General features: G+C 43.1%; 1 protein-coding gene across 1 annotated transcript in view; it reads left to right on the top strand.

Annotated features, from left to right (window-relative positions):
- MYO1H (myosin IH) overlaps nt 1-25,902 on the top strand; it is a 209,884-nt gene that overhangs the window by 96,204 nt on the left and 87,778 nt on the right. The window contains exons 15-18 of the mRNA XM_069759473.1: nt 3,985-4,031; nt 12,074-12,154; nt 15,926-16,031; nt 23,067-23,184. Of these exons, the coding sequence (XP_069615574.1) occupies nt 3,985-4,031; nt 12,074-12,154; nt 15,926-16,031; nt 23,067-23,184 (352 nt within the window). The remainder of the gene's footprint in view (nt 1-3,984; nt 4,032-12,073; nt 12,155-15,925; nt 16,032-23,066; nt 23,185-25,902) is intronic.

The raw sequence follows: 25,902 nt of genomic DNA, 5'->3' as shown, positions 1-25,902 counted from the left end.
CCTTTGCCAGTGCCTTCCACTCCGTGGCAACATTTATCTATGGATTTCATCACTGATCTGCCTCATTCTTCTGGTTGCACCATCATCTTCGTGGTCATGGACCGTTTCTCCAAGATGGCTCATTTCATCGCTCTTCCAGGTTTACCGGTACCTGCCCGGCTCCTATATCCTTTCCTTGCTCCCGTCAGCCTCAGTGTCTCCATATTGTCCTGCCAGCCTCCATATCTCCGTAGCGTTCCCATCTTCTCCCTCGTCTCAGTAGTTCCTTTCTGTTCCCTCTGTCCCTTTTTACCTACAGTGTACCCGTCTATCTCAGTCGATCCTCCAGCTTCCGTGGCGATAGTCCCTCACGGGCCTGCCCCTAACTCTCCCTGTATAGGGGGCGGTCCACCTGGTCAGCTTGTCCGAGAGGGGTTTGTCGTCACGTTCCAGAGGGTCCACTTTCCCTTTTCCTGCTTGAATCTACACGTTCAAATAGGACTGCACTCGGGTGACATCCGAGTGCAGCCAGATTCTTACAGCATCACACTTGGCCTTGTTTCTATGGTTTGGTGACTGGCCGCAATTTTTCCATGAAGACCACTTTTGTGCTAGACTTCTCTGAACAGTAGATAGCCGTAGCTGGGTTCCACTGGTTGTTGCCAAATCTGAGCTGGACATTTTCCTGATCTTGAAGAGAAGTAAGCATGATTTATCTTTCATCTGTTCCAGGACTAAACATTGTACATTTATTGATGTCCTCAATGCTGAGTAGTGCAAGCATATCTATCATGCAATATCATTAGTGAGGCATATGATTGGCTCCAGATTTATTCTGCAGCAGACAAATCTATTCTGATCCCATACATACAGCCAATGTCATTATCTTCAGAGTAAAGAAGAGCAAGGAGTCCTGGAAGTGATGAATTGGCCCCCATAGTGTCCTGATCTCGACATCATCAAGTCTGTCTGGGATTACATGAAAGATAAAAGGATTTGCTTAAGCGTACATCCACAGAAGTTCTGAAGTAAAGGTACCATCACACTGAACGATATCGCTAGCGATCCGTGACGTTGCAGCGTCCTGGCTAACCCGATGTTTACCCTGGTTACCAGCGTAAACGTAAAAAAAAACAAACACTACATACTTACCTTCCGCTGTCTGTCCTCCTGCGCTCTGCTTCTCTGCACTGTGAGCGCCGGCCAGCCGAAAAGCAGAGCACAGCGGTGACGTCACTGGCTGGCGCTCACAGTCAGTGCAGAGAAGCCCAGTGCCGGGGGACAGACAGCGGAAGGTAAGTATGTAGTGTTTGTTTTTTTTTACGTTTACGCTGGTAACCAGGGTAAACATCGGGTTACTAAGCGCGGCCTTGCGCTTAGTAACCCGATGTTTACCCTGGTTACCAGGGGACGGGCATCGTTGGTCGCTGGAGAGCTGTCTGCGTGACAGCTCTCCAGCGACCAAACAGCGACGCTGCAGCGATCGGGATCGTTGTCTGGATCGCTGCAGCGTCGTTAAATGGGACGGTACCTTAAGTTCTCTAAAATGTTTGGAACAACCTCACTGCGTTCATGTGAATCTAGAATTAATGCTCTCATGCTGTTTTGAAGGCTAACATCCGAAATCCTGTGTGAAATGGGGTCCGGACGTATGCGCCGACGGGGCCATAGACTGTAATGGTGACGAAAGAGCAAATGTGCGCTCTGACATGCAGTATTTTCAGGAGTGTACGCCTACAGGAGGCGACGCTCAGACATAATAGACTGCATCTGGGTGTCCGCCTCCAGTAGGCGTACACTCCCGAAAATGATGCACATCACAGCGCATGTTCGCTCTGCCATCACCTTTACAGTTTATGGCCCCGTCGGCGCATACGTCCAGACCCTGTTTTGTGGGGAATTTTGGTCGCAGAACGCAACGTGAAAAAGCATTCAAAGGGTGGTCACACCAAATACTGATTGATTTAGATTTCTCTTTTGATCCTTCGCTTTGCATTTTATATTAACACGATAATATTTTTGAAACCACCCTTACTTTGCAGCATTTTTTCATACCTGCCTAAACCTTTTGAACAGTAGTCTAAATGTAAACTATATAACAGTTTTAAAATTGTATGACAAAAAGACGTCTTAGGGACAGGATCAAAGAGCACATGGACAACATCTTGAAGGGGTTTGTAGGGCACCCCTTATCGTGACACTTTGCAGAAAAACATGGGCGCTCAATTAATGGTTTTTCATTTTGTGGTATCTAAACGGTACCAAAAAATCCGAGAGGAGGGGACTATATTAAAAGCATGTCCCGCATTGAATCCAAATGGACTTTTACATTAGATACTATAGCCCCCAAAGGACTCAATCATGAAATTGAATTGTATGCCCTATAAGGTTTTATGATGTTCACATGAGTAAATTCCCGCCTCTTTGTGATACACATTTTAATATACCACGTTTTATTTGAAAAAATTTTTTAGCAGTAGAATGGTTCTACTTTTATCTAGAGTTACAATTTTTATACAATTTTTATAACATTCACTGCCAAGGTTCGACAAACGGTTTTATGGTGTGTATCTATGTATATGCATACATATGTGTGCATATATTTTTTTTTCACACGAGCTTTTTTTCACACACAATTTTTTAGATTTCATATTTGTAGCTACATTTTATATTTATTTTTCTCTCTCTCTCTCTCTATATATATATATATTTTTAATAAGCTTCTATCCATAAAGTAAATAAATAAAGATTGGATTTTTATAAGGTGGAGGGAGTTTTTTCATTTTTTTTCATTTTTATTATGGCTTCCTATAGGTACACATTTATATATTTAATAAAGTTGCAATTAGGAGGTTTTAGGTATGCCCACAGTTCATTAGCTGAGAATAGCAGCCGGGTTGGTCATACTAGGCCAGGTCAGGCACGAGCTAACTAGCATAGTACACCATTCGGTGTTAGTTCACAAGGTTGCAGAGGTGTGGATAGATATAAAAGAACAGCGGCGGTGCAGGTGCCATACCTTGAGGAAGAGGGACGTTCCCCTTGAAACGCGTCAGGATTGGCCCCTACACACGTCCGTTACATACGGACAGGTGACGTCACCATCTAATCACGCCCCCCCCCCCCGCTCACCTTGCCACGCTGACAGCGGCGCCATCGGCCGAGGCTACCGCTGGGTTACGGCGGCGAGTTCTCACGGGGGATTGCTACCTAAGGGAGGACGCTCCCATCGCCGAACACTGCGGGATGGTGGGCAATATCGCTATGCAAGTGGGCATACCATGCACAGGACCACGCATCGATCTGTAAGTGCCTTTCAGCGCAGCAACCTTTGTATAGACTCTGTTTATTTTTTGGCAGTTACACACACAATACTAGCTGGTTTGCCTGCTGCTGGTCCGTCAGGCACTCGTGTTCAGCGCCACTGTGATCTATAGATATAATATTTTGTATGACATTTTGACAACATACTGTATGTAAAGTACTTGTATACCTATATGTTTTATGCTACATGATGCTCTATGGATAGTAATCTTAACCCCCAAGCCTTCACAATGACCCCAGGACTTCTCTAGTTCTAAAGTTCAGAAGCCACCAAAACCTAATTTAAGAGCTACTGCAAATACTCTACAGAGATCTAGATACAGAATATGCTGCTGCGTCGTATTGATGTTTTCCTGAGTAAAAAGATGGGGCTTTAGAGGCTGAGGATGTACTATGGAGAGGCACAAAGCAACTTATGCATTTGAGGCAACAACCCCCTTCATCCCTTCTCTTACTGGGGAGGAATGATTCACCATATGCCTGTAAGGATTACGTGAGACTTTTCTATACATTAGATTGCAGAAAATGCTAAGATAACATTTTTGTATACGACACTGTTTTCCATTGTAATATCTAAATATTCTCTGTATGATTGGTAATTACTTGTCAGTAGATTGCCACTTTGTATATGAATTCCAAACGAAGATACTTTATGTTCCTAATTTTATTTTACTTGTTTAGGATTTTTGGAGAAAAATAATGACTTGCTTTACAGGAATCTAAAAGAGGTAAGCATTGATATGCTGAGGTTTTGTGCTTTATAAAGCAGATTTGAAGCATGAACATAACTATTCTAAAACTTACAGTACCCAAATTGTGCACTTATATGATAAATCCACACTGTAATATTTCATTTGGAACATTGGACATAAAACATAAGCAGGTAGAGAAGTCTTAAATGAGTTGTCTAGGTTTAGAAAAACATGGATGTTTCCTTGTCAAAACAGCACCATATCTATCTACAGATTATGTTGTATAATAGTTCAGCCCTATAACATCAGTAAGGTGAGTAGCAGGAGCAGGCACAACCTACAGACAGATATGGTGCTGTTTTTGGTAAAAGCAGCCATGATTTTCTAAACTTGAACAACAACTTTTAGGAAGTTGATTGGCAAAGCCAAAGTCCCAGCTGTGTACCAGAATAAAATCCTATATAGAAAAGAAATACCAAAAACGACCAACCAAATTTGTATTAACCCCTTCCCGACCTTTGACGCCACGTAGGCGTCATGAAAGTCGGTGCCAATCCGACCCATGACGCCTATGTGGCGTCATGGAAAGATCGCGTCCCTGCAGATCGGGTGAAAGGGTTAACTCCCATTTCACCCGATCTGCAGGGACAGGGGGAGTGGTAGTTTAGCCCAGGGGGTAGTGGCTTCACCCCCCCGTGGCTACGATCGCTCTGATTGGCTGTTGAAAGTGAAACTGCCAATCAGAGCGATTTGTAATATTTCACCTATTATAACTGGTGAAATATTACAATCCAGCCATGGCCGATGCTGCAATATCATCGGCCATGGCTGGAAACACTGATGTGCCCCCACCCCACCCCACCGATCGCCCCCCCAAGCCACCTATCTGTCCGGTACACTGCTCCGGCTCCCCTCCGTCCTGTGCTCCGCTCCCCCCGTGGTCTTGTCCGCTCCCCCCGTGGTCCAATCACCCCCCCGTGCTCCAATCACCCCCCCGTGCTCCGTTCCACCCCCCGTGCTCCGTTCCACCCCCCGTGCTCCGTTCCACCCCCCCGTGCTCCGTTCCACCCCCCTGTGCTCCGTTCCAACCCTCCCGCGCTCCGATCCACCCCCCCATGCTCCGATCCCCCCCCCCCCCCGTGCTCCCCCCCACCCCATCATACTTACCGATCCTGCCGGGGTCCGTCCGTCTTCACCCTGGGCGCCGCCATCTTCCAAAATGGCGGGCGCATGCGCAGTGCGCCCGCCGAATCTGCCGGCCGGCAGATTCGATCCAAAGTACATTTTGATCACTGAGATAGATTATATCTCAGTGATCAAAATAAAAAAAATAATAAATGACCCCCCCCCCCTTTGTCACCCCCATAGGTAGGGACAATAAAAAAAATAAAGAATTTTTTTTTCCACTAATGTTAGAATAGGGTTAGGGGTAGGGGTAGGGTTAGGGCTAGGGTTAGGGTTAGGGGTAGGGTTAGGGGTAGGGGTAGGGTTAGGGTTAGGAATGTGCACACGTATTATGGTCCTCTGCGGATTTTTCCGCTGCGGATTTGATAAATCCGCAGTGCTAAACCGCTGCGGATTTATGGCGGATTTACCGCGTTTTTTCTGCGCATTTCACTGCGGTTTTACAACTGCGATTTTCTATTGGAGCAGTTGTAAAACCGCAGCGGAATCCGCACAAAGAAGTGACATGCTGCGGAATGTAAACCGCTGCGTTTCCGTGCAGTTTTTCCACAGCATGTGTACAGCGATTTTTGTTTCCCATAGGTTTAAATTGAACTGTAAACTCATGGGAAACTGCTGCGGATCCGCAGCGTTTTCCGCAGCGTGTGCACATACCTTTAGAATTAGGCTTTGTGCACACGGTGCGGATTTGGCTGCGGATCCGCAGCGGATTGGCCACTGCGGATTCGCAGCAGTGTTCCATCAGGTTTACAGTACCATGTAAACCTATGGAAAACCAAATCCGCTGTGCCCATGGTGCGGAAAATACCGCGCGGAAACGCTGCGTTGTATTTTTCGCAGCATGTCAATTCTTTGTGCGGATTCCACAGCGTTTTACACCTGTTCCTCAATAGGAATCCGCAGGTGAAATCCGCACAAAAAACACTGGAAATCCGCGGAATATCCGCAGGTAAAACGCAGTGCCTTTTATCCGCGGATTTTTCAAAAATGATGCTGAAAAATCTCACACAAATCCGCAACGTGGGCACATAGCCTTAGGGTTAGGGTTGGAATTATGGTTGTGGTTAGGGTTGTGATTAGGGTTATGGCTACAGTTGGGATTAGGGTTAGGGGTGTGTTGGGGTTAGGGTTGTGGTTAGGGGTGTGTTGGGGTTAGGGTTGTGATTAGGGCTATGGCTACAGTTGGGATTAGGGTTAGGGGTGTGGGGGGGTTAGTGTTGGAGGTAGAATTGAGGGGTTACCACTGTTTAGGCACATCAGGGGTCTCCAAACGCAACATGGCGCCACCATTGATTCCAGCCAATCTTGTATTCAAAAAGTCAAATGGTGCTCCCTCAATTCCGAGCCCCGACGTGTGCCCAAACAGTGGTTTACCCCCACATATGGGGTACCAGCATACTCAGGATAAACTGCGCAACAATTACTGGGGTCCAATTTCTCCTGTTACCCTTGTGAAAATAAAAAAATGCTTGCTAAAACATCATTTTTGAGGAAAGAAAAATGATTTTTTATTTTCACGGCTCTGCGTTGTAAACGTCTGTGAAGCACTTGGGGGTTCAAAGTGCTCACCACATATCTAGATAAGTTCCTTGGGGGGTCTAGTTTCTAAAATGGGGTCACTTATGGGGGGGTTTCTACTGTTTAGGCACACCAGGGGCTCTGCAAACGCAACGTGACGCCCGCAGACCATTCCATCAAAGTCTGCATTTCAAATGTCACTACTTCCCTTCTGAGCCCCGACGTGTGCCCAAACAGTGGTTTACCTCCACACATGGGGTATCAGCGTACTCAGGAGAAACTGGACAACAACTTTTGGGGTCCAATTTCTCCTGTAACCCTTGGGAAAATAAAAAATTCTGGGCTAAATAATTATTTTTGAGGAAAGAAAACGTATTTATTATTTTCACGGCTCTGCATTATAAACTTCTGTGAAGCACTTGGGGGTTCAAAGTGCTCACGACACATCTAGATAAGTTCCTTTCGGGGTTTTGTTTCCAAAATGGGGTCACTTGTGGGGGGTTTCTACTGTTTAGCCACATCAGGGGCTCTGCAAACGCAACGTGACGCCCGCAGAGTATTCCATCAAAGTCTGCATTTCAAAACGTCACTACTTCAATTCCGAGCCCCGGCATGTGCCCAAACAGTAGTTTACCCCCACATATGGGGTATCGCCGTACTCAGGAGAAACTGGACAACAGATATTGGGGTCAAATTTCTCCTGTTACCCTTGGGAAAATTAAAAAATTCTGGACTAAATAATTATTTTTGAGGAAAGAAAACGTATTTATTATTTTCACGACTCTGCATTATAAACTTCTGTGAAGCACTTGGGGGTTCAAAGTGCTCACCACACATCTAGACAAGTTCCTTTCGGGGTCTAGTTTCCAAAATGGGGTCACTTGTGGGGGGTTTCTACTGTTAAGCCACATCAGGGGCTCTGCAAACGCAACGTGACGCCCACAGAGCATTCCATCAAAGTCTGCTTTTCAAAATGTCACTACTTCACTTCCGAGCCCCGGCATGTGCCCAAACAGTAGTTTACCCCCACATATGGGGTATCAGCGTACTCAGGAGAAACTGGACAACAACTTTTGGGGTCAAATTTCTCCTGTTACCCTTGGGAAAATAAAAAATTGCAGGCTAAAAGATCATTTTTGAGAAAATAATTTTTTTTTTTATTTTCATGGCTCTGCGTTATAAACTTCTGTGACGCACTTGGGGGTTAGATTATGGGGGTTTAGATTAGTTGGGGGTTTAGATTAGTTCCTTTGGGGGTCTAGTTTCCAAAATGGGGTCATTTCTGGGGGATCTCCAATGTTTAGGCACACAGGGGCTCTCCAAACGTGACATGGTGTCCGCTAATGATTGGAGCTAATTTTCCATTTAACCCCTTCAAGTCGCGGCCCTTTTTCATTTTTGCGTTTTTGTTTTTCACTTCCCTCCTTCCCTGAGCCATAACTTTTTTATTTTTCCATCAATTTGGCCATGTGAGGGCTTATTTTTTGCGGGACGAGTTGTACATTTGAACGACATCATTGGTTTTACCATGTCTTTTACTAGAAAACAGGAAAAAAATTCCAAGTGCGGTGAAATTGCAAAAAAAGTGCAATCCCACACTTGTTTTTTGTTTGGCTTTTTTGCTAGGTTCACTACATGCTAAAACTAACCTGCCATTATGATTCTCTAGGTCATTACGAGTTCATAGACACCTAACATGACTGGGTTATTTTTTATCTAAGTGGTGAAAAAAAATTCCAAACTTTGCTAAAAAAAAAAAAAAAAAAAAAGTGCCATTTTCCGATACCCGTAGCGTCTCCATTTTTCGTGATCTGGGGTCGGGTGAGGGCTTATTTTTTGCGTGCCGAGCTGATGTTTTTAATGATACCATTTTTGCGCAGATACGTTCTTTTGATCGCCCGTTATTGCATTTTAATGCAATGTCGTGGCGACCAAACAAACGTAATTCTGGCGTTTCGGATTTTTTTCTCGCTACGCCGTTTAGCGATCAGGTTAATGCTGTTTTTTAATTGATAGATCGGGCGATTCTGAACACGACGATACCAAATATGTGTATGTTTGATTTTTTTTATTGTTTTATTTAGGATGGGGCGAAAGGGGGGTGATTTAAACTTTTATATTTTTTATATTTTTTTCATATTTTTAAAAACATTTTTTTTTTACTTGTGCCATGCTTCAATATCCTCCATGGGAGGCTAGAAGCTGGCACAGCCTGATCGGCTCTGCTACATAGCACCGATCATCAGATCGCTGCTATGTAGCTGAAATGCAGGTGTGCTGTGAGCGCCGACCACAGGGGGGCGCTCACAGCAGGCCTGCATCAGTAACCATAGAGGTCTCAAGGACCTCTATGGTTACCTTCCTGATGCATCGCCGACCCCCGATCATGTGACGGGGGTCGGCGATGACGTCATATCCGGCCGCCCGGCCGGATGCGGTAGTTAAATGCCGCTGTCTGTGTTTGACAGCGGCATTTAACAGGTTAATAGCGGCGGGTGAACAGCGATTTCACCTGCCGCTATTGCGCGCACATGTCAGCTGTACAAAGCAGCTGACATGTCGCGACTTTGATGTGGGCTCACCGCCGGAGCCCACATCAAAGGGGGATTCACGTCATGCACAGTACTAGTACGGCGCATGTCGTGAAGGGGTTAAAAAGCCAAATGGTGTGCCTTCTCTTCCGAGCCCTGCCGTGCGCCCAAACAGTGGTTTACCCCCACATATGGGGTATCAGCCTTACTCAGGACAAACTGGACAACAACATTTGGGGTCCAATTTCTCCTATTACCCTTGGCAAAATAGGAAATTCCAGGCTAAAAAATAATTTTTGAGGAAAGAAAAATTATTTTTTATTTTCTTGGCTCTGCGTTATAAACTTCTGTGAAGCACCTGGGGGTTTAAAGTGCTCAATATGAATCTAGATAAGTTCCTTGGGGGGTCTAGTTTCCAAAATGGGGTCACTTGTGGGGGAGCTCCAATGTTTAGGCACACAGGGGCTCTCCAAACGCGACATGGTGTCCGCTAACAATTGGAGCTAATTTTCCATTCAAAAAGTCAAATGGCGCACCTTCCCTTCCGAGCCCTGCCGAGTGCCCAAACAGTGGTTTACCCCCACATGTGAGGTATTGGTGTGCTCGGGAGAAATTGCCCAACAAATTTTATGATCCATTTTATCCTATTGCCCATGTGAAAATGAAAAAAATGAGGCGAAAAGAATTGTTTTGTGAAAAAAAAGTACTTTTTCATTTTTACAGATCAATTTGTGAAGCACCTGAGGGTTTAAAGTGCTCACTAAGCATCTAGATAAGTTCCTTGGGGGGTCTAGTTTTCAAAATGGGGTCACTTGTGGGGGAGCACCAATGTTTAGGCACACAGGGGCTCTCCAAACGCGACATGGTGTCCGCTAACGATGGAGATAATTTTTCATTCAAAAAGTCAAATGGCGCTCCTTCCCTTCCGAGCCTTACCATGTGCCCAAACAGTGGTTTACCCCCACATGTGAGGTATTGGTGTACTCAGGAAAAATTGCCCAACAAATTTTAGGATCCATTTTATCCTGTTGCCCATGTGAAAATGAAAAAATTGAGGCTAAAAGAATTTTTTTGTGAAAAAAAAGTACTTTTTCATTTTTACGGATCAATTTGTGAAGCACCTGGGGGTTCAAAGTGCTCACTATGCATCTAGATAAGTTCCTTGGGGCGTCTAGTTTCCAAAATGGGGTCACTTGTGGGGGAGCTCCAATTTTTAGGCACACGGGGGCTCTCCAAACGTGACATGGTGTCCGCTAAAGAGTGGAGCCAACTTTTCATTCAAAAAGTCAAATGGCACTCCTTCCCTTCCAAGCCCTGCCGTGCGCCCAAACAGTGGTTTACCCCCACATATGAGGTATCAGCGTACTCAGGACAAATTGGACAACAACTTTCGTGGTTCAGTTTCTCCTTTTACCATTGGGAAAATAAAAAAAATTGTTGCTAAAAGATAATTTTTGTGACTAAAAAGTTAAATGTTCATTTTTTCCTTCCATGTTGCTTCTGCTGCTGTGAAGCACCTGAAGGGTTAATAAACGTCTTGAATGTGGTTTTGAGTACCTTGAGGGGTGCAGTTTTTAGAATGGTGTCACTTTTGGGTATTTTCAGCCATATAGACCCCTCAAACTGACTTCAAATGTGAGGTGGTCCCTAAAAAAAATGGTTTTGTAAATTTCGTTGTAAAAATGAGAAATCACTGGTCAAATTTTAACCCTTATAACTTCCTAGCAAAAAAAAATTTTGTTTCCAAAATTGTGCTGATGTAAAGTATACATGTGCTAAATTTTATTTATTAACTATTTTGTGTCACATAACTCTCTGGTTTAACAGAATAAAAATTCAAAATGTGAAAATTGCGAAATTTTCAAAATTTTCGCCAAATTTCCGTTTTTATCACAAATAAACGCAGAATTTATTGACCTAAATTTACCACTAACATGAAGCCCAATATGTCACGAAAAAACAGTCTCAGAACCGCTAGGATCCGTTGAAGCGTTCCTGAGTTATTACCTCATAAAGGGACACTGGTCAGAATTGCAAAAAACGGCAAGGTCTTTAAGGTCAAAATAGGCTGGGTCATGAAGGGGTTAATGAATATCAACCATCAAATATAATCCAAAAAAATATTCACAAAAAAAAGTTTTATAAAATTATATTACGTTATTAATAATTATGAGGCATTATGACACAAAATATCACATTACAAGTAAAGAATCTTTTATTAGAATTAATTAAAATCAATAGGAAGAAAGACAAATGAATAAAAAAAAATATATATATTTTTTTTAAACAAATGCATTAATTAATCACCCATCCCCTGCAGACTGTGAGCCCTCACGGGCAAGGTCCTCCCTCCTTATGTACCTGTGTGCTTTGTTATTTGCTCATGTTTAATGTATTTGTGTATATTTGCCCCTTATTCACATGTAAAGCGCCATGGAATAAATGGCGCTATAAAAATGTATAATAATAATAATAATAATTAAACCAGTGTACCAGAATAAACCTGAAACATCCTGGAAATCAGACAATAAGAAAGGAGTCAGGTAATTTCTAAGTATGAATAAGTCACCTAATGCATTTATAAGGATTTGGTATAGTCATCCCATGTAATCATTAGACAGCAACATTGTTCCATTGTTCGCTGTAGAGCTAATGCAAATACTTCCCTAATATATCTTAGTCTCTGAATCATACTTGTAATTTATTTTCTTTGCAGAGAATCAGTTTACTTTTCATTTTCAATATGTTATTGGACAGGAGGAAGAATATAGGAAGTGTTTTTTACTCTATCTGCTCGGTATGTTTTTTTTTTACATATTTATTACTCCAACTCATATTTTTCAGGTGCTTATAAAATCTAAAAACTACATTATAAGAGACTGTTTCCACACTTCGGAACTGGACAACAGGAAAAGGCCTGAGACCGTAAGATTTTTTTTTGTATCATATGTAATAGGTATTCTGTCAGGAGTGGTTTTATTTGTGTGGTGGTGTGAGCCCTTAAATATATTTAGGATACAGTGATTCTTAGGGCAGAGGTACACAGCAGACAGTTACAGAGCAACTACTTTACAGAGCAGTAATGAGCTTACCGGTCACACACATTCTCACAAGATATAATGGATTGAACTGAGATATGTAGTTGGTATATACGGTACAGGCCTGCAATTGTAACACTTTATACAGCTTGCTGTCAATCTCTTCTCTATACCAGCATAGTCTCTGTGTCACCCAATGCAGCACACTCTTTTTTCTTAATTTAGCTCTTCTCTATGTCACCTCTTTTTCCAAGAGTTGTTGTATTGTAATAGAGTGCAGGGTTGAGTATGTCACCACGGAACAGACAGACCAACTGTTGAAGGGGATTTATTAACAGGGGTAAAATTCTCCTCGCAGGGAGTGAACAGGGGGTTAATAGAGACAAATCAAACAGTAAACAGTTAAGCGGAATCAAAAGGGTTAACGAGTGTTCTTGTAACTTATCAGTCCAGGGAGGTCCTGACTGGAGGGTCCTTTTTCCAACGTGGGTACAGTCACCAGCGGGGCTTGAGATCCTAAAGTCTCTTCTCTGTCTCCTGGAAACTGGAAACTCTGGGGTTAAGCCTCTGCAGCCTGTTCTCCCTGTGCAGCTGGAAGCAGGAAGTCACACAGCCACTCTGCTGCGAGTCTCTGGATATTAGGCTGACAGTCTCTCTCTCTGCAGCATGAACACACACACACTGAGCAGTTTCCTTAGTCACACTCAGGGGTCCTGGCTTGTTAGTGCAGTCACCGGGGCCGTGCGCTCAGGTCACTGTAAGGGGATACGCCGTCTCTGATTATGGAGGCTTCCAAGTCCACACTCTGTCATGGGGAGCGCGGGGCTGCAGCCTGCTTTCTCTCTGGCACGCTGTCCCCTCTGTCTGGCGCGCTCTGCTCTCCCGCACTTTTCTGACCACACCCCGTCTCTTCCTCCCTGCCCCAGCCATCAAATGGTCCCTTCTGTCCAGGGCAGAAAGTCTTCCCCCCGACAACCCAGCTGTCTGACTAAGTGGTTCCAGGTAAGGAGCAGGGAAAGCAACCTCCTTACAGTATTACTTCTGCCAATCTTGTGAACTCTTGCCGCAAATTCATCCAGTTACTGTGACCGGGCTTGGACTCGGGTGTCTGGTCCCACAGGTAGAATGGACTCTAGGGACCCACCTTACAGATATATGCAAATACTAGTTAGCCATTTATTTGTCACCCACTCCTTGTTTTGGCTTACAAATACTGATGTAAAAAACTGACCAACTACTGAACATGTGAACGTGGCCAAAGGATAAGTACTACGTTATTGATTGGTGGGGGTTCAACTGCTGGGACCTGCACTGATACTGAGGCAAAATAGTGACCAAATACTAAATGTGTGAACATGGCCTTACTTCCTTACTCCAATACAATCCCAACAGTGAAACATGGTGGTGGCAGCATCATGCTATGGCGTGTTTTTCAGCTGCAGGGACAGGACGACTGGTTGCCATTGAAGGAAACATGAATGCGGCCAAGTACAGAGATATCCTGAATGAAAATCTCTTCCAGAGTGCTCTGGACCTCAGATTTGGCTGAATGTTCACCTTCCAACAAGACAATGACCCTAAGCACACAGCTAAAATAACAAAGGAGTGGCTTCAGAACAACTCTGCAACCATTCTTGACTGGCCCAGCCAGAGCCCTGACGTAAACCCAATTAAGCATCCCTGGAGAGACCTGAAAATGGCTGTCCATCAACGTTCACTATACAACCTGACGGAACTAGACAGGATCTGCAAGGAAGAATGGCAGAGGATCCCCAAATCCAGGTGTGAAAAACTTGTTGCATCATTCCCAAGAAGACTCATGTCTGTACTAGATCAAAAGGGTTCTTCTACTCAATACTGAGCAAAGGGTCTGAATACTTAAGACCATGTGATATTTCAGTTTTTCTTTTTTAATAAATTTGCAAAAATTACTACATGTCTGTTTTTTTCAGTCAAGATGGGGTGCAGAGTGTACATGAATGTGAAAAAATTAACTTTTTTGAATTTACCAAATGGCTACAATGAAACAAAGAGTGAAAAATTTAAAGGGGTCTGAATACTTTCCGTACCCACTGTATATATCTGCAGACCTTTTCAGACATAGACCCTATGTATCACTGTGCACAGGGGTTTATCAGGTGCATTTTATTCATGTTTATAATAAATACATGTTTTTAAAGGGTTTGTGGTACACAAGTTTGCCATTCCACCCTTTGTTTCAAATCTTTTTCGTATACTTTAACATTAAATCATAAAGGTAAGATCCAAAATACAATATAGAGTGTTACTTCTAGAAAATCAAATCAACTTAGCAAACCATACCAATACACAACTGTGGCGGATGGTAAGCAACAGTAAACACTTAAAATATTGTAAAACCAAAATTTTATTTAAACAAACATAATAAGAATTAAGTTTAAAAATCAGTAGCAAAGGTGTTTCACAATATGAGGGAAGGACTGACAATGGAGCCCATGCAGACCAGCCAGAAAGTACAATTGCAAAACAGGTAATAAAGATGAAAAAAGCCCTATACTATTTCTCAGCCTATGTTATACAGGAGTTAAGCATATAGGCTAAGTCCTAAAGATACATGTATATGACTGCTGAAAATATATAGCCCTGAACTTCATACAGGGAATGGCTAAGATATAAGGTGACTGTGCATGTGCTTAGTAGCAGCCACAAGTGTTTCTCCTGATAAAGTGACAGTGCATGAGGGGAAAATGTAGCTAGGCAGGATGGATTAAAAAGTAAAGTTATATTACCCAGGAAGATGCAAGGCAATGGTCATGGGCTTGTCAGGTGTTCCCCAACCCCGACACACTTCCTGAGGAAGTGGATTCGAAATGTGCGTCGGGGTTCGGGGGACGCCTGACAATCCCGTGGCCATTGCCTTGCATCTTCGTCAGCAAAAAATGAGATATTTCAGAATGTTACTTGGCACAAGTCCTCAATTTTGTATGATTGTGGCAGATCCATTTTTGAATCCTCTTAGGCCCCCTTCACACATCAGTTTTTTGCTATCAGTTGCAATCCGTCGAATTTTGAAAAAACAAATTCGGCAACTGATGCCGCCGGATCCATTTTTTCTCATAGACTTATATTGGTGACAGATTGCGTTGGACGGCCTTACATTTCATCCGTCGTTCGCCGGATTCGTGAATAATTGTTTGTCCGGCGGTCAAATGGAAGCCTATGGGCGCCGGATCCATCAAATAATGGAATCGGCCACAGATTCCGTTTTTTTAACTGAGCATGCTTTGATTTATTTAGTCAGATCCGCTAGTCAGATCAGTTGAAAAAACGAATCCGTCACATCAGTTTTTCACAATCTGCGAGGGATCCGTCGATCCAACGGATTGTGACTGACGGCAAAAAACTGATGTTTAAAAGGGGCCTTACATATCCCGGTGATCATACAATAAATGAACAGGAATAATTGCCAAAGTTAGAACTGTGTTGATATTTATTTATCATATTTTTGTAAATATGTCCCTAAATTTGTGCTAATTAATTGTTTTATTTTTATAAATGTTAAAGCAAAGAGGGGCCCATTGCGACTCAGTCACCAAAGAGCCCACATAAACTTGAAGCCTAAAAACAATGAAGCTATGGAGAAGCTACTCACTTCACCCTACTTACTACACTCTTTTAGGTGACCACCCAGTTCAAGAATAGTTTGACAAGTCTAATAGAAATTCTGATGTCCAAGGAATCTGCATATATTAGATGTATCAAACCAAACAATGGCAAGCAGCCAGGTAAGAAGAGCATGTTGTATATAACACAGCCATGATAATAGGTCAGAACAACCAAAGCCTAGGATGGGTGACAATAAATAGGAAGTTAACTATTTTTAAAAAAAATTGAGATCGCAACTACTGTAAATACACAAAAGTTGTAGTGCCGCCACCTGACATTTCGCCCATTAGCATGTATGGGAAATGAAAACTACTTTGTGAAATGTGGACAGCTTATCCATAAAGAATACTATCTGGACTACCATTGTACATTGAAGTCTATATGGGTAAATGGAGAACATTCATTTAGCTATTATATGTGTATAACCATATACACTTCCAAGATCTTGGGGTTCAGATTCTTAATCAGTGCTTATACTTGTATATTTTCCAGCCCAAGCCTGTGTCCACTTATCCCCCATTGTGGTGGTATGTATATACCACAGCATAACTTTACTTTATGGACTGAGCGTTTTTCTATACAAAGGACTAACGCAAAAAAGCGTATTCTGTACTGTATCGGTTTTAGTTTAATAATAGCAGTCAATAGCAGACAACTTATGCCACTATTTGGCCAGATACTAGCATACATTAAAAAATCTTACTAGCATATACCGGCCGCAAAAGATTCTGAGTGTGGATAAAACCTACAAATTGTATTATCTCAATGCTGCTTTATGATATTACTTATCTCACTTTTTCCACTATGTAATTTGACATGTATCATTTGCAATCTCCATGGGGTACATTTACTTACACTTGTGAAACGCTCCACACAATGCTAATGGGCCTTTTTTTTTTAACTGTATATACTGTATATACACTGCTCAAAAAAATAAAGGGAACACTTAAACAACAGAATATAACTCCAAGTAAATCAACCTTCTGTGAAATCAAACTTTCCACTTAGGAAGCAACACTGTTTGACAAACAATTTCACATGCTGTTGTGCAAATGGAATAGACAACTGTCACTATCCATGTTTGGATCTGTGGCAGATCTGGTTTCCCTCTGATTTAAACCTTTTTTTCCTTTCTGGTCATCTGGGGTTAAAGGGAACCTGTCACCCCTAAAATTGAAGATGAGCGAAGCCCACCAGCATCAGGGGCTTATCTACAGCATTCTAGAAAGCTGTAGATAAGCCCCTGATGTATCCTGAAAGATGAGAAAAAGAGGTTAGATTATACTCACCCAGGTCCGGTCCGATGGGCATCGCGGTCCGGTCCGGGGCCTCCCATCTTCTTATGATGACGTCCTCTTCTTGCATTCACGCTGCGACTCTGGCACAGGCGTACTTTGTCTGCCCTGTTGAGGGCAGAGCAAAGTACTGCGGTGCGCAGGTGCCGGGAAAGGTCAGAGAGGCCCGGCACCTGCGCACTGCAGTACTTTGCTCTGCCCTCAACAGAGCAAATGCTGTAGATAAGCCCCTGATGCTGGTGAGCTTAGCTCATCTTCGATTTTGGGGGTGACAGGTTCCCTTTAATGCAGTTTCCCCCCACGGTGGCCGCTGTTGTTATTGCATTGCTGCTGGGTCAGCTGATGTGGGTGATGACCACTCCCACCATCCTTCATAAGGTCACCTGATGCATCAGCTGACTGTTGGTTATACAGGTCCTCTGGGAGACCAACCAAGCTGGAGTCAGGAACTTGCTGGGTTCAGTGGTGCTTCTGTTGAATTCTGCCATTTAGTGCCTTACTCTGCTGTGCGGTGCATTGTAGCAGACAAAGCTAAGTGTTGTTTTGTGTTTCCTTTTCCCCTGGTATTTGTCTTACCTTACCTTGTGTTGTATTAGTGCAGTGGTGGGACCAGTGCTCTCACCTGACAGTTCCCTACTTAGGGATAGGTGCAGGGCAAGTGAGGGACTAGGTATCCTGGTTGGCGACGGGTTGAAAGAACCCGTATAGGGACGGTAGTAAGAGCAGGGCTCATCCTCAGGTGAGTGCAGGAGGTGTCCATTCCTTGTTCCCTACCGACAGGACCCACCATTGTTAAAGTGTCCCCGGTGTACCCTTGTGTGTTTAGCCATTTTGTGACCAACCACTCGTCGGGTCGTGTCACGCTAGGACAGTCACTTTGTGACAACAACAGATGGAAATTATTGGCAATTATCAAGACACATTCAATAAGGGAGTGGTTCTGCAGGTGGGGATAACAGGCCACATCTCAGTACCAATGCTTTCTGGCTGATGTGTTGGTCACTTTTGAACGTCGGTTGTGCTTTCACACTCGTGGTAGCATGAGGCAGACTCTACAACCCACACAAGTGGCTCAGTTAGTGCAGCTCATCCAGGATGGCACATCAGTGCAAGCTGTAGCAAGAAGATTTGCTGTGTCTGTCAGAGTAGTGTCCAGAGGCTGAAGGCGCTACCAGGATACAGGCCAGTACACCAGGACACGTGGACGGGGCCGTAGGAGGGCAACAACCCAGCAGCACGACCACTACCTCAGCCTTTGTGCAAGGAGAAACAGGAGGAGCACTGCCAGAGCTCTGCAAAATGACCTCCAGCAGGCCACAAATGTGCTTAGTCCTCAGTCCAGAGCCTCTCACCTAGCCAAATTAGTTCTCATGCTTCACACTGACGAGGGCCAACAGCCTGAAACACTGTGTCTGTGAATTGAGATACTGATTTGGCTTTTTTACTAAGTCATATTGCACAACTCGTTAAAGGGTTGATTGTGACTTGTAGGATCGCTACTAGTGATGAGCGAATATACTCGTTACTCGAAATTTCCCGAGCACGCTCGGGTGACCTCCGAGTATTTTTTAGTGCTCGGATATTTAGTTTTCCTCGCCTCAGCTGAATGATTTACATCTCTTAGCCAGCTTGATTACATGTGGGGATTCCCTAGCAACCAGGCAACCCCCACATGTGCTTATGCTGGCTAACAGATGTAAATCATTCAGCTGCGGCAATGAAAACTAAATCTCCGAGCACTAAAAAATACTCGGAGGCCACCCGAGCATGCTCGGGAAATCTCGAGTAACGAATATATTCGCTCATCACTAATCGCTACTTCCAACAGGTGACGCTGTAGAGTTTAAGTTCTTTTTCTCTCTGAAGAGGCAATTTGCATATTAAATTTCCCAGAGGAGCATTGCATGGCGAATAAGCCTCCTTACCTTGACAAGCCAGAGCTGGTATGTCACTCTCCACAAGGAGAAACCTTACCCCTTAGACATCAGTCCAGAGTTTCTCACCTAGCCAAATTAGTTCTCATGCTTCGCACTGACGAGGGACAACAGCCCAAAACACCATGTCTGCGAATTGAGATACTGATTTGGCTTTTATCCTAAGTCATATTGCATGACTCGTTAAAGGGTTGATTGTGACTTGTAGGATCGCTACTTCCAACAGGTGACGCTACAGAGTTTAAGTCCTCTTTCTCTCTGAAGAGGCAATTTGCATACATGTGTCTGCACAAATGGTTAGAAATCAACTCCACGAGGATGGTCTAAGTGTCTGACGTCCACAGATGGGGGTTGTGCTCACAGCTCCACACCATGCAGGACGCTTGGCATTTGCCACAGAACACCAGGATTGGCACAAATTCACCACTGGCACCCTGTGCTCTTCACAGATGAAAGCAGGTTCACACTGAGCACATGTGACAGACGTGACAGAGTCTGGAGATGCCGTGGAGAGCGATCTGCTGCCTGCAACATCCTTCAGCATGACCGGTTTGGCAGTGGGTCAGTAATGGTGCGGGTTAGCATTTCTTTGGAGGGCCGTACAGCTCTCCATATGCTCGCCAGAGGTAGCCTGACTGCCATTAGATACCGAGATGAGATCCTCAGACCCCTTGTGAGACCATATGCTGGTGCGATTGGCCCTGGGTTCCTCATAATGCAGGACAATGCCAGACCTCATGTGGCTGGAGTGTGTCAGCAGATCCTGCAAGAAGAAGGCATTGAAGCTATGAACTGGCCCGCCTGTTCCCCAGACCTGAATCCGATTGAACACATCTGGGACATCATGTCTCACACCATCCACCAACGTTACGTTGCACCACAGACTGTCCTGGAGTTGGAGGATGCTTTAGTCCAGGTCTGGGAGGTTATTCCTCAGGAGACCATCCGCCGCCTCATCAGGACCATGACCAGGCATTGTAGGGAGGTCATACACACTACTGAGCATCATTTTCTTTGTCTTGAGGCATTTCCACTGAAGTTGGATAAGCCTGTAACTTCATTTTCCACTTTGATTTTGAGCATCATCCCAACTCCAGACCTCCATGGGATATTAGTTGTGATGTACATTGATAATTTTTAGGTTTTATTGTTCTCAACACATTCCACTATGTTATGAATAAAGATTTATTACTGGAATATTTCATTCAGTGATATCTAGGATGTGGGATTTTAGTGTTCCCTTTATTTTTTTGAGCAGTGTATTTATTACATTTTTCAGTTAAATAAGTGAACAAAAATAAACATAAATCCATATGGTTACATTCTGAATATAAAGTCAAAATACAATGAAAGAACCAAGAGGCTGAAAAGGCATTTAAAGGAGCATTAAATACAAAATACAGTACACTGAAGTATATAAGGGATCGCTCCCTCTAGTATAACACGAGCCTAAGTATTAAGTAATATGTTCAATATCAAGTTCAGTAACAAGTCATTAAGAAAAAATGATTGATTCCACCATACATTAGCTTCATCCTTTAACCTACTAACTATTAAGAAAACAAAACATAAAACAGGACAAGACATAGACAGACATGGATAAGGGAAGAAGAAGAGGTGCAAACCAAATAAAAACAGTAAGGGTATGTGCACACGTCAGGATTTCTTGCAGATTTCTTGAAAAAAACGGACATTTCTGCCAGAAATCCGCATGCGTTTTTTGTGTGTTTTTTTAGCGGTTTTTCCCAATGCATTAAATAGCGCGAAAAATCCTCAAAATTAATGAACATGCTGCTTTTTTTTTACCGCGATGCGTTTTTTTCGTGGAAAAAAATGCATCATGTGCACAAAAAGTGCAGAATGCATTCTAAATGATAGGATGCATATGTATGCGTTTTGTATGCGCTTTTATAGCAAAAAAAATGCGAAAAAACATGAAAAAAACACAACGTGTGCACATCCCTCTAGAGAGGAAGATACTAACCACCAGTAAGATACTAACCACTAGTAATAGTAGCCAATGGGCCATTTTATTACAACTTTTGCTATGCTGGTTCAGACAGGCCTGTTATATGCTCACTAGATGGTGGCCCGATTCTAACGCATCGGGTATTCTAGAATATGCATGTCCACGTAGTATATTGCACAGCCCACGTAGTATATTGCCCAGCCACATACTAAATTGCCCAGCCACGTAGTATATTGCACAGCCACGTAGTATATTGCCCAACCACGTAGTATATTGCCCAGTCACGTAGTATATTGCCCAGCCACGTAGTATATTGCCCAGTGACATAGTATATTGTGCAGCCACGTAGTATATTTCCCAGCCACGTAGTATATTGCCCAGCCACGTACTATATTGCCCAGTGACCTGGTATATTGCACAGCTACGTAGTATATTGCCCATTCACGTAGTATATTGCCCAGACACATAGTATATTGCCCAGACACGTAGTATATTGCCCAGTGACATAGTATATTGCGCAGCCACGTAGTATATTGCCCAGTTACGTAGTATATTGCCCAGTGTTGCCCAGTCACGTAGTATATTGTGCAGTCACATAGTATATTGCCCAGTTACGTAGTATATTGCCCAGTCACGTAGTATATTGCCCAGTCACGTAGTATATTGCCCAGCCACGTAGTATATTGCCCAGTGACGTAGTATATCGCACAGCGACGTAGTATACAGCACAGAGCCATGTAGTATATTGGCCAGTAACGTAGTATATTGCCCAGTGACGTAGTATATTGCCGAGTGACGTAGTATATTGCCGAGTGACGTAGTATATAGCACAGAGCCACGTAGTATATTGCACAGCGAAGTAGTATACAGCACAGAGCCACGTAGTATATTGGCCAGTCACGTAATATATTGCCCAGCCAGGTTTGTCACAGGTGAAAAAATAAAAAATAAACATGTACTTACCTTTCTGAAGGCCCCTTGTAGTCCACGGCAGCTTGTGGTCCCAGGGTTGGTATCAGAGCGCAGGACCTGTGATGACGTTGCGGTCACATGACCGTGACATCATGACAGGTCCTTCTGCCATACCATCTTTGCCACCGGAAACTGCAGCGGAAAATGGCGGCCAGCGGGAGCGGCTCAGCGGACAACGGAGGGTGAGTATAGCAGGTTTATTTTTTTAAATTATTTATAACATTACATTTTTTACTATTGATGCCGCATAGGCAGCATCAATAGTAAAAATTTGGGGACACACAGGGTTAATAGCGGCGGTAACGGAGTGCGTTACCCGCGGCATAACGCGGTCTGTTACTGCCGGCATTAACCCTGTGTTAGCGGTGACCGGAGGGGAGTATGCTGGCGACAGGCACTGACTGCGGGGAGTAAGGAGCGGCCATTTTTTTCCGGACTGTGCCCATCGGTGATTGGTCGCGGCAGTCATGACAGGCAGCTGGCGAGACCAATCAGCGAATGAATAACCGTGACAGAAAGAAGGAAAGACAGACTGACAGAAAGACGAAAGTGACCCTTAGACAATTATATAGTAGATATACCGTCCATAAGAAAAACAGATTACATGGACCTATGCATGCCAATGGTGTAGTTCATCTGAACCCTTACACACATGGATCAATGCCATATGCCATTCATTTTCAACACATGCATTTCAATTGTTAACAGAGAAAATTGTATCATTTTAAAATTGTTGATGTATAAATAGGATGTCAAATGGAAGCCATACGGATGTAAAACACAGGCATGGGGATGGCATATGGATGACAATGCAGATGAAAAATCGCCTATTTTTTTTTCAACTGGCGATTTTTTTTTTTTTATACATTCAACTGAACCAGGCCCAATTTATATTGAAAGGGGTACTTGCTCAACTCACTGTCCCCCACGATAATTTATATCTTTATGCACTTTCTTAATCTGAACTTGATCTGTTTTCCACAGGAAAATTTGATGATATGTTGGTTCGCCACCAGGTAAAATATTTAGGCTTAATGGAGCATTTAAGAGTCAGAAGAGCGGGATTTGCATACCGCAGGAAATATGAGACATTCTTACAGAGGTAATTTATTTCTGACCTTTGACATTTTTATTATTCATTTCTGTGTACTAGTTTTGGAATAAAATTTTAATAAATTTGTCACATAACCAAATTGTAGTCTACAGAATATTAGGTCAAATAAAGAAAAGTAAAAAACTCAGAGAATCGTTAGTTATACTCAACAAAGTACAACAAAGTGTGTAAAGCTATTAAGAAGTTAACATATTGGCCGCTACTCCCTTATATATCAGTAGCTGAGTTTATTCCTTCACTGCTGCCTACTGATATATACGTACACCAATTAGTCAAAATTGTATGGTATTATATGAACAATATTAGTGTCCTAGGGACTTTCCCTTAGCATCTCAGTAATGTCTTCAGCAGATAGTTGCTGATTAGGGGCTATAATGACGTCAGCGGTCAATGTGTTCAGTAACCATTATGGTTGTGGTTATGGAAATGCATTGTAACACATAAATCCTTGAGAATGAGGTCAGACTAGGAATTAGGGAAGGACTGGAGCAGAAATCCAGAAAAAAAGGGGACCAGAAAAGTATACAAGTGAGCCTTTTATTAAAACCAGTCCATACCCCAAAAAATGAATCCTAAAGACGAAGCAATTTTGTAATATTCTGTAATATTTTTAGACACTTCAAGATGTCTCTCCAGATCTGTGGGGTTCGTGTCTTGAGAACCCTCAAATAGCTCAGTCAGCAGAAGCACACAGCCTGAGCACTAGCACAGAGCAGAGTACGGAGTCATAGACTTTCTATTGGATCCATACTGCATTCCATACTCTGCTCATAGATCTTCTATAGAATGCGAATAATAAGTAATTGCTGGGATTTCAGGATCCAGACCTCTCTAATTTGCAGAGAATTAATGACCTACAAAAATATTTTAAAAATTGTCAAATCTTTAGTTACCTTTTTAGTTATATCTCCACAATACAAATAGCACGCTCATTAGGAAAAAGAAATTTACAAAAATAAAAATGTATTTTTTCCCAACATGTGTAGTTTTTCCTATGCAATGCCACACTTTCAATTTAACTTTGCCAATAGGCAACAACACAATTGTGAGAAGTGCTCTGACTCACTAGAACCATAGATAATAGACATATAGGTAAAGATTTTAATTGAGAATCGTATAACCATTTACAGTAGATCAGAAATGAGAATGGTTCTAATACATCTAATAAATCTGTATGTGTGCAGAAATTTTGGAGTATGGAACCAAGATCCCTATCACAGAGTGAGGCTGGTTTCACACTTGCGTTTTAAAATGCATGCGTTTAAAAAAAAAAACGCATGGTGAAAAAAAGCATGTAAACGCGTGCAAACGCTGCGTTTTTTAGACGCATGCGTTTTTGCATGTGGTGAAAAATACGCGGCGTTTTGACGCGTTTTCATGCGTTTGCGTTTTTTAAACGCATGATGAGAAGTGTGTGACAGCTGCCAATCATCAAAATCAAGTAAAAAACCCACTATAAACAGAAATAGCTAGGGTTAGGGTTAGGGTTCCTAGCCCTAACCCTAACCCTAAAGGGATCCTAACCCTAACCCTAACCCTAACCCTAGGGATCCTAACCCTAACCCTAAAGGGATCCTAACCCTACCCCTAACCCTACCCCTAACCCTAGGGATACTAACCCTAACCCTAAAGGGATCCTAACCCTAACCCTTAGGGTTAGGGGTAGGGATAGGGTTAGGGTTACGGTTAGGGTTAGGATCCCTAGGGTTAGGGGTAGGATTAGGGTTAGGATCCCTTTAGGGTTAGGGTTAGGATCCCTTTAGGGTTAGGGTTAGGGTTAGGATCCCTTTATCACCTTTATGGTGGGGGGTGGCATATCAGTGTGTTTTCTGTTTTTTTTTCTATAAAAACGCATTTTTGCGGCAAAAAAATGCAGCTAAAAATTACTACATGTTGCATTTCTGCAACACAACGCATGCATAGAAATGACGCATGCGGCTGCAAAAAGGGGCAAAATACATGCAAAAAAACGCATGCATTTTTAATGTTAAGTATAGGAAAAAAAACATGCTTTTTTTGCGCAAAAACGCAGCGGCAAAAAACGCAAATGTGAAACCAGCCTGACAAAGACAAAATAGATAGGCTAGTCTAGTAATAACTAGACTTGTGCCCACGCATCATTGTTTTGTCATAATTTTCCTATGATTTGTGATTTTGCATTGTGCAACAAATCTTTGGCCTCCTTGGCAACCATGCCTTTCCAAGAGACTTGTCCTAGGGCAGCCAACCAGATGACCCATATGTGAATCCACCATTGGCCATCCTATTAAAGGGGTTGTCTGGCATTAGGGTACAAGTCTGCAGTCACTCTATGTCGGCGCTGGGAGCGGAGGGCTTCTAAATGCAAGTATTTGATTTGCATACTCTCGGCCACATTCCCAGTAGACATGTCTGGCCATGTTCAATACAATTGCATTGAGCGAGGCAGCACACATCTAGTTGGCATGCAGGTGTGCAAATCTCATACTTGCGGTCACATGCGTGCCGCTCCCGGGGCTGGCCATTCTGACATCGAGCAATACGTGAGCCATGAGGATTCACAAGTCTGCAGACTTGTACCCCAACACCAGACGACCCTTTTAACTTATACAAGCGGCAAATACATAAACAGTGAGAGGTTGAAGTGCCCATTCATAGTTAGAATAATTCCATAAAATCTGCATTATGGCTCTTTTTAGAAGTACACGGCAAAGTTTGGTGTCTGTT

The sequence above is a fragment of the Ranitomeya imitator genome, chromosome 1, assembly GCF_032444005.1.
Source record: "Ranitomeya imitator isolate aRanImi1 chromosome 1, aRanImi1.pri, whole genome shotgun sequence".
Classification (NCBI taxonomy): Eukaryota; Metazoa; Chordata; class Amphibia; order Anura; family Dendrobatidae; genus Ranitomeya; species Ranitomeya imitator.
Note: the sequence above shows the minus strand (reverse complement) of the source record. Positions and strands in the feature narration are given on the sequence as shown.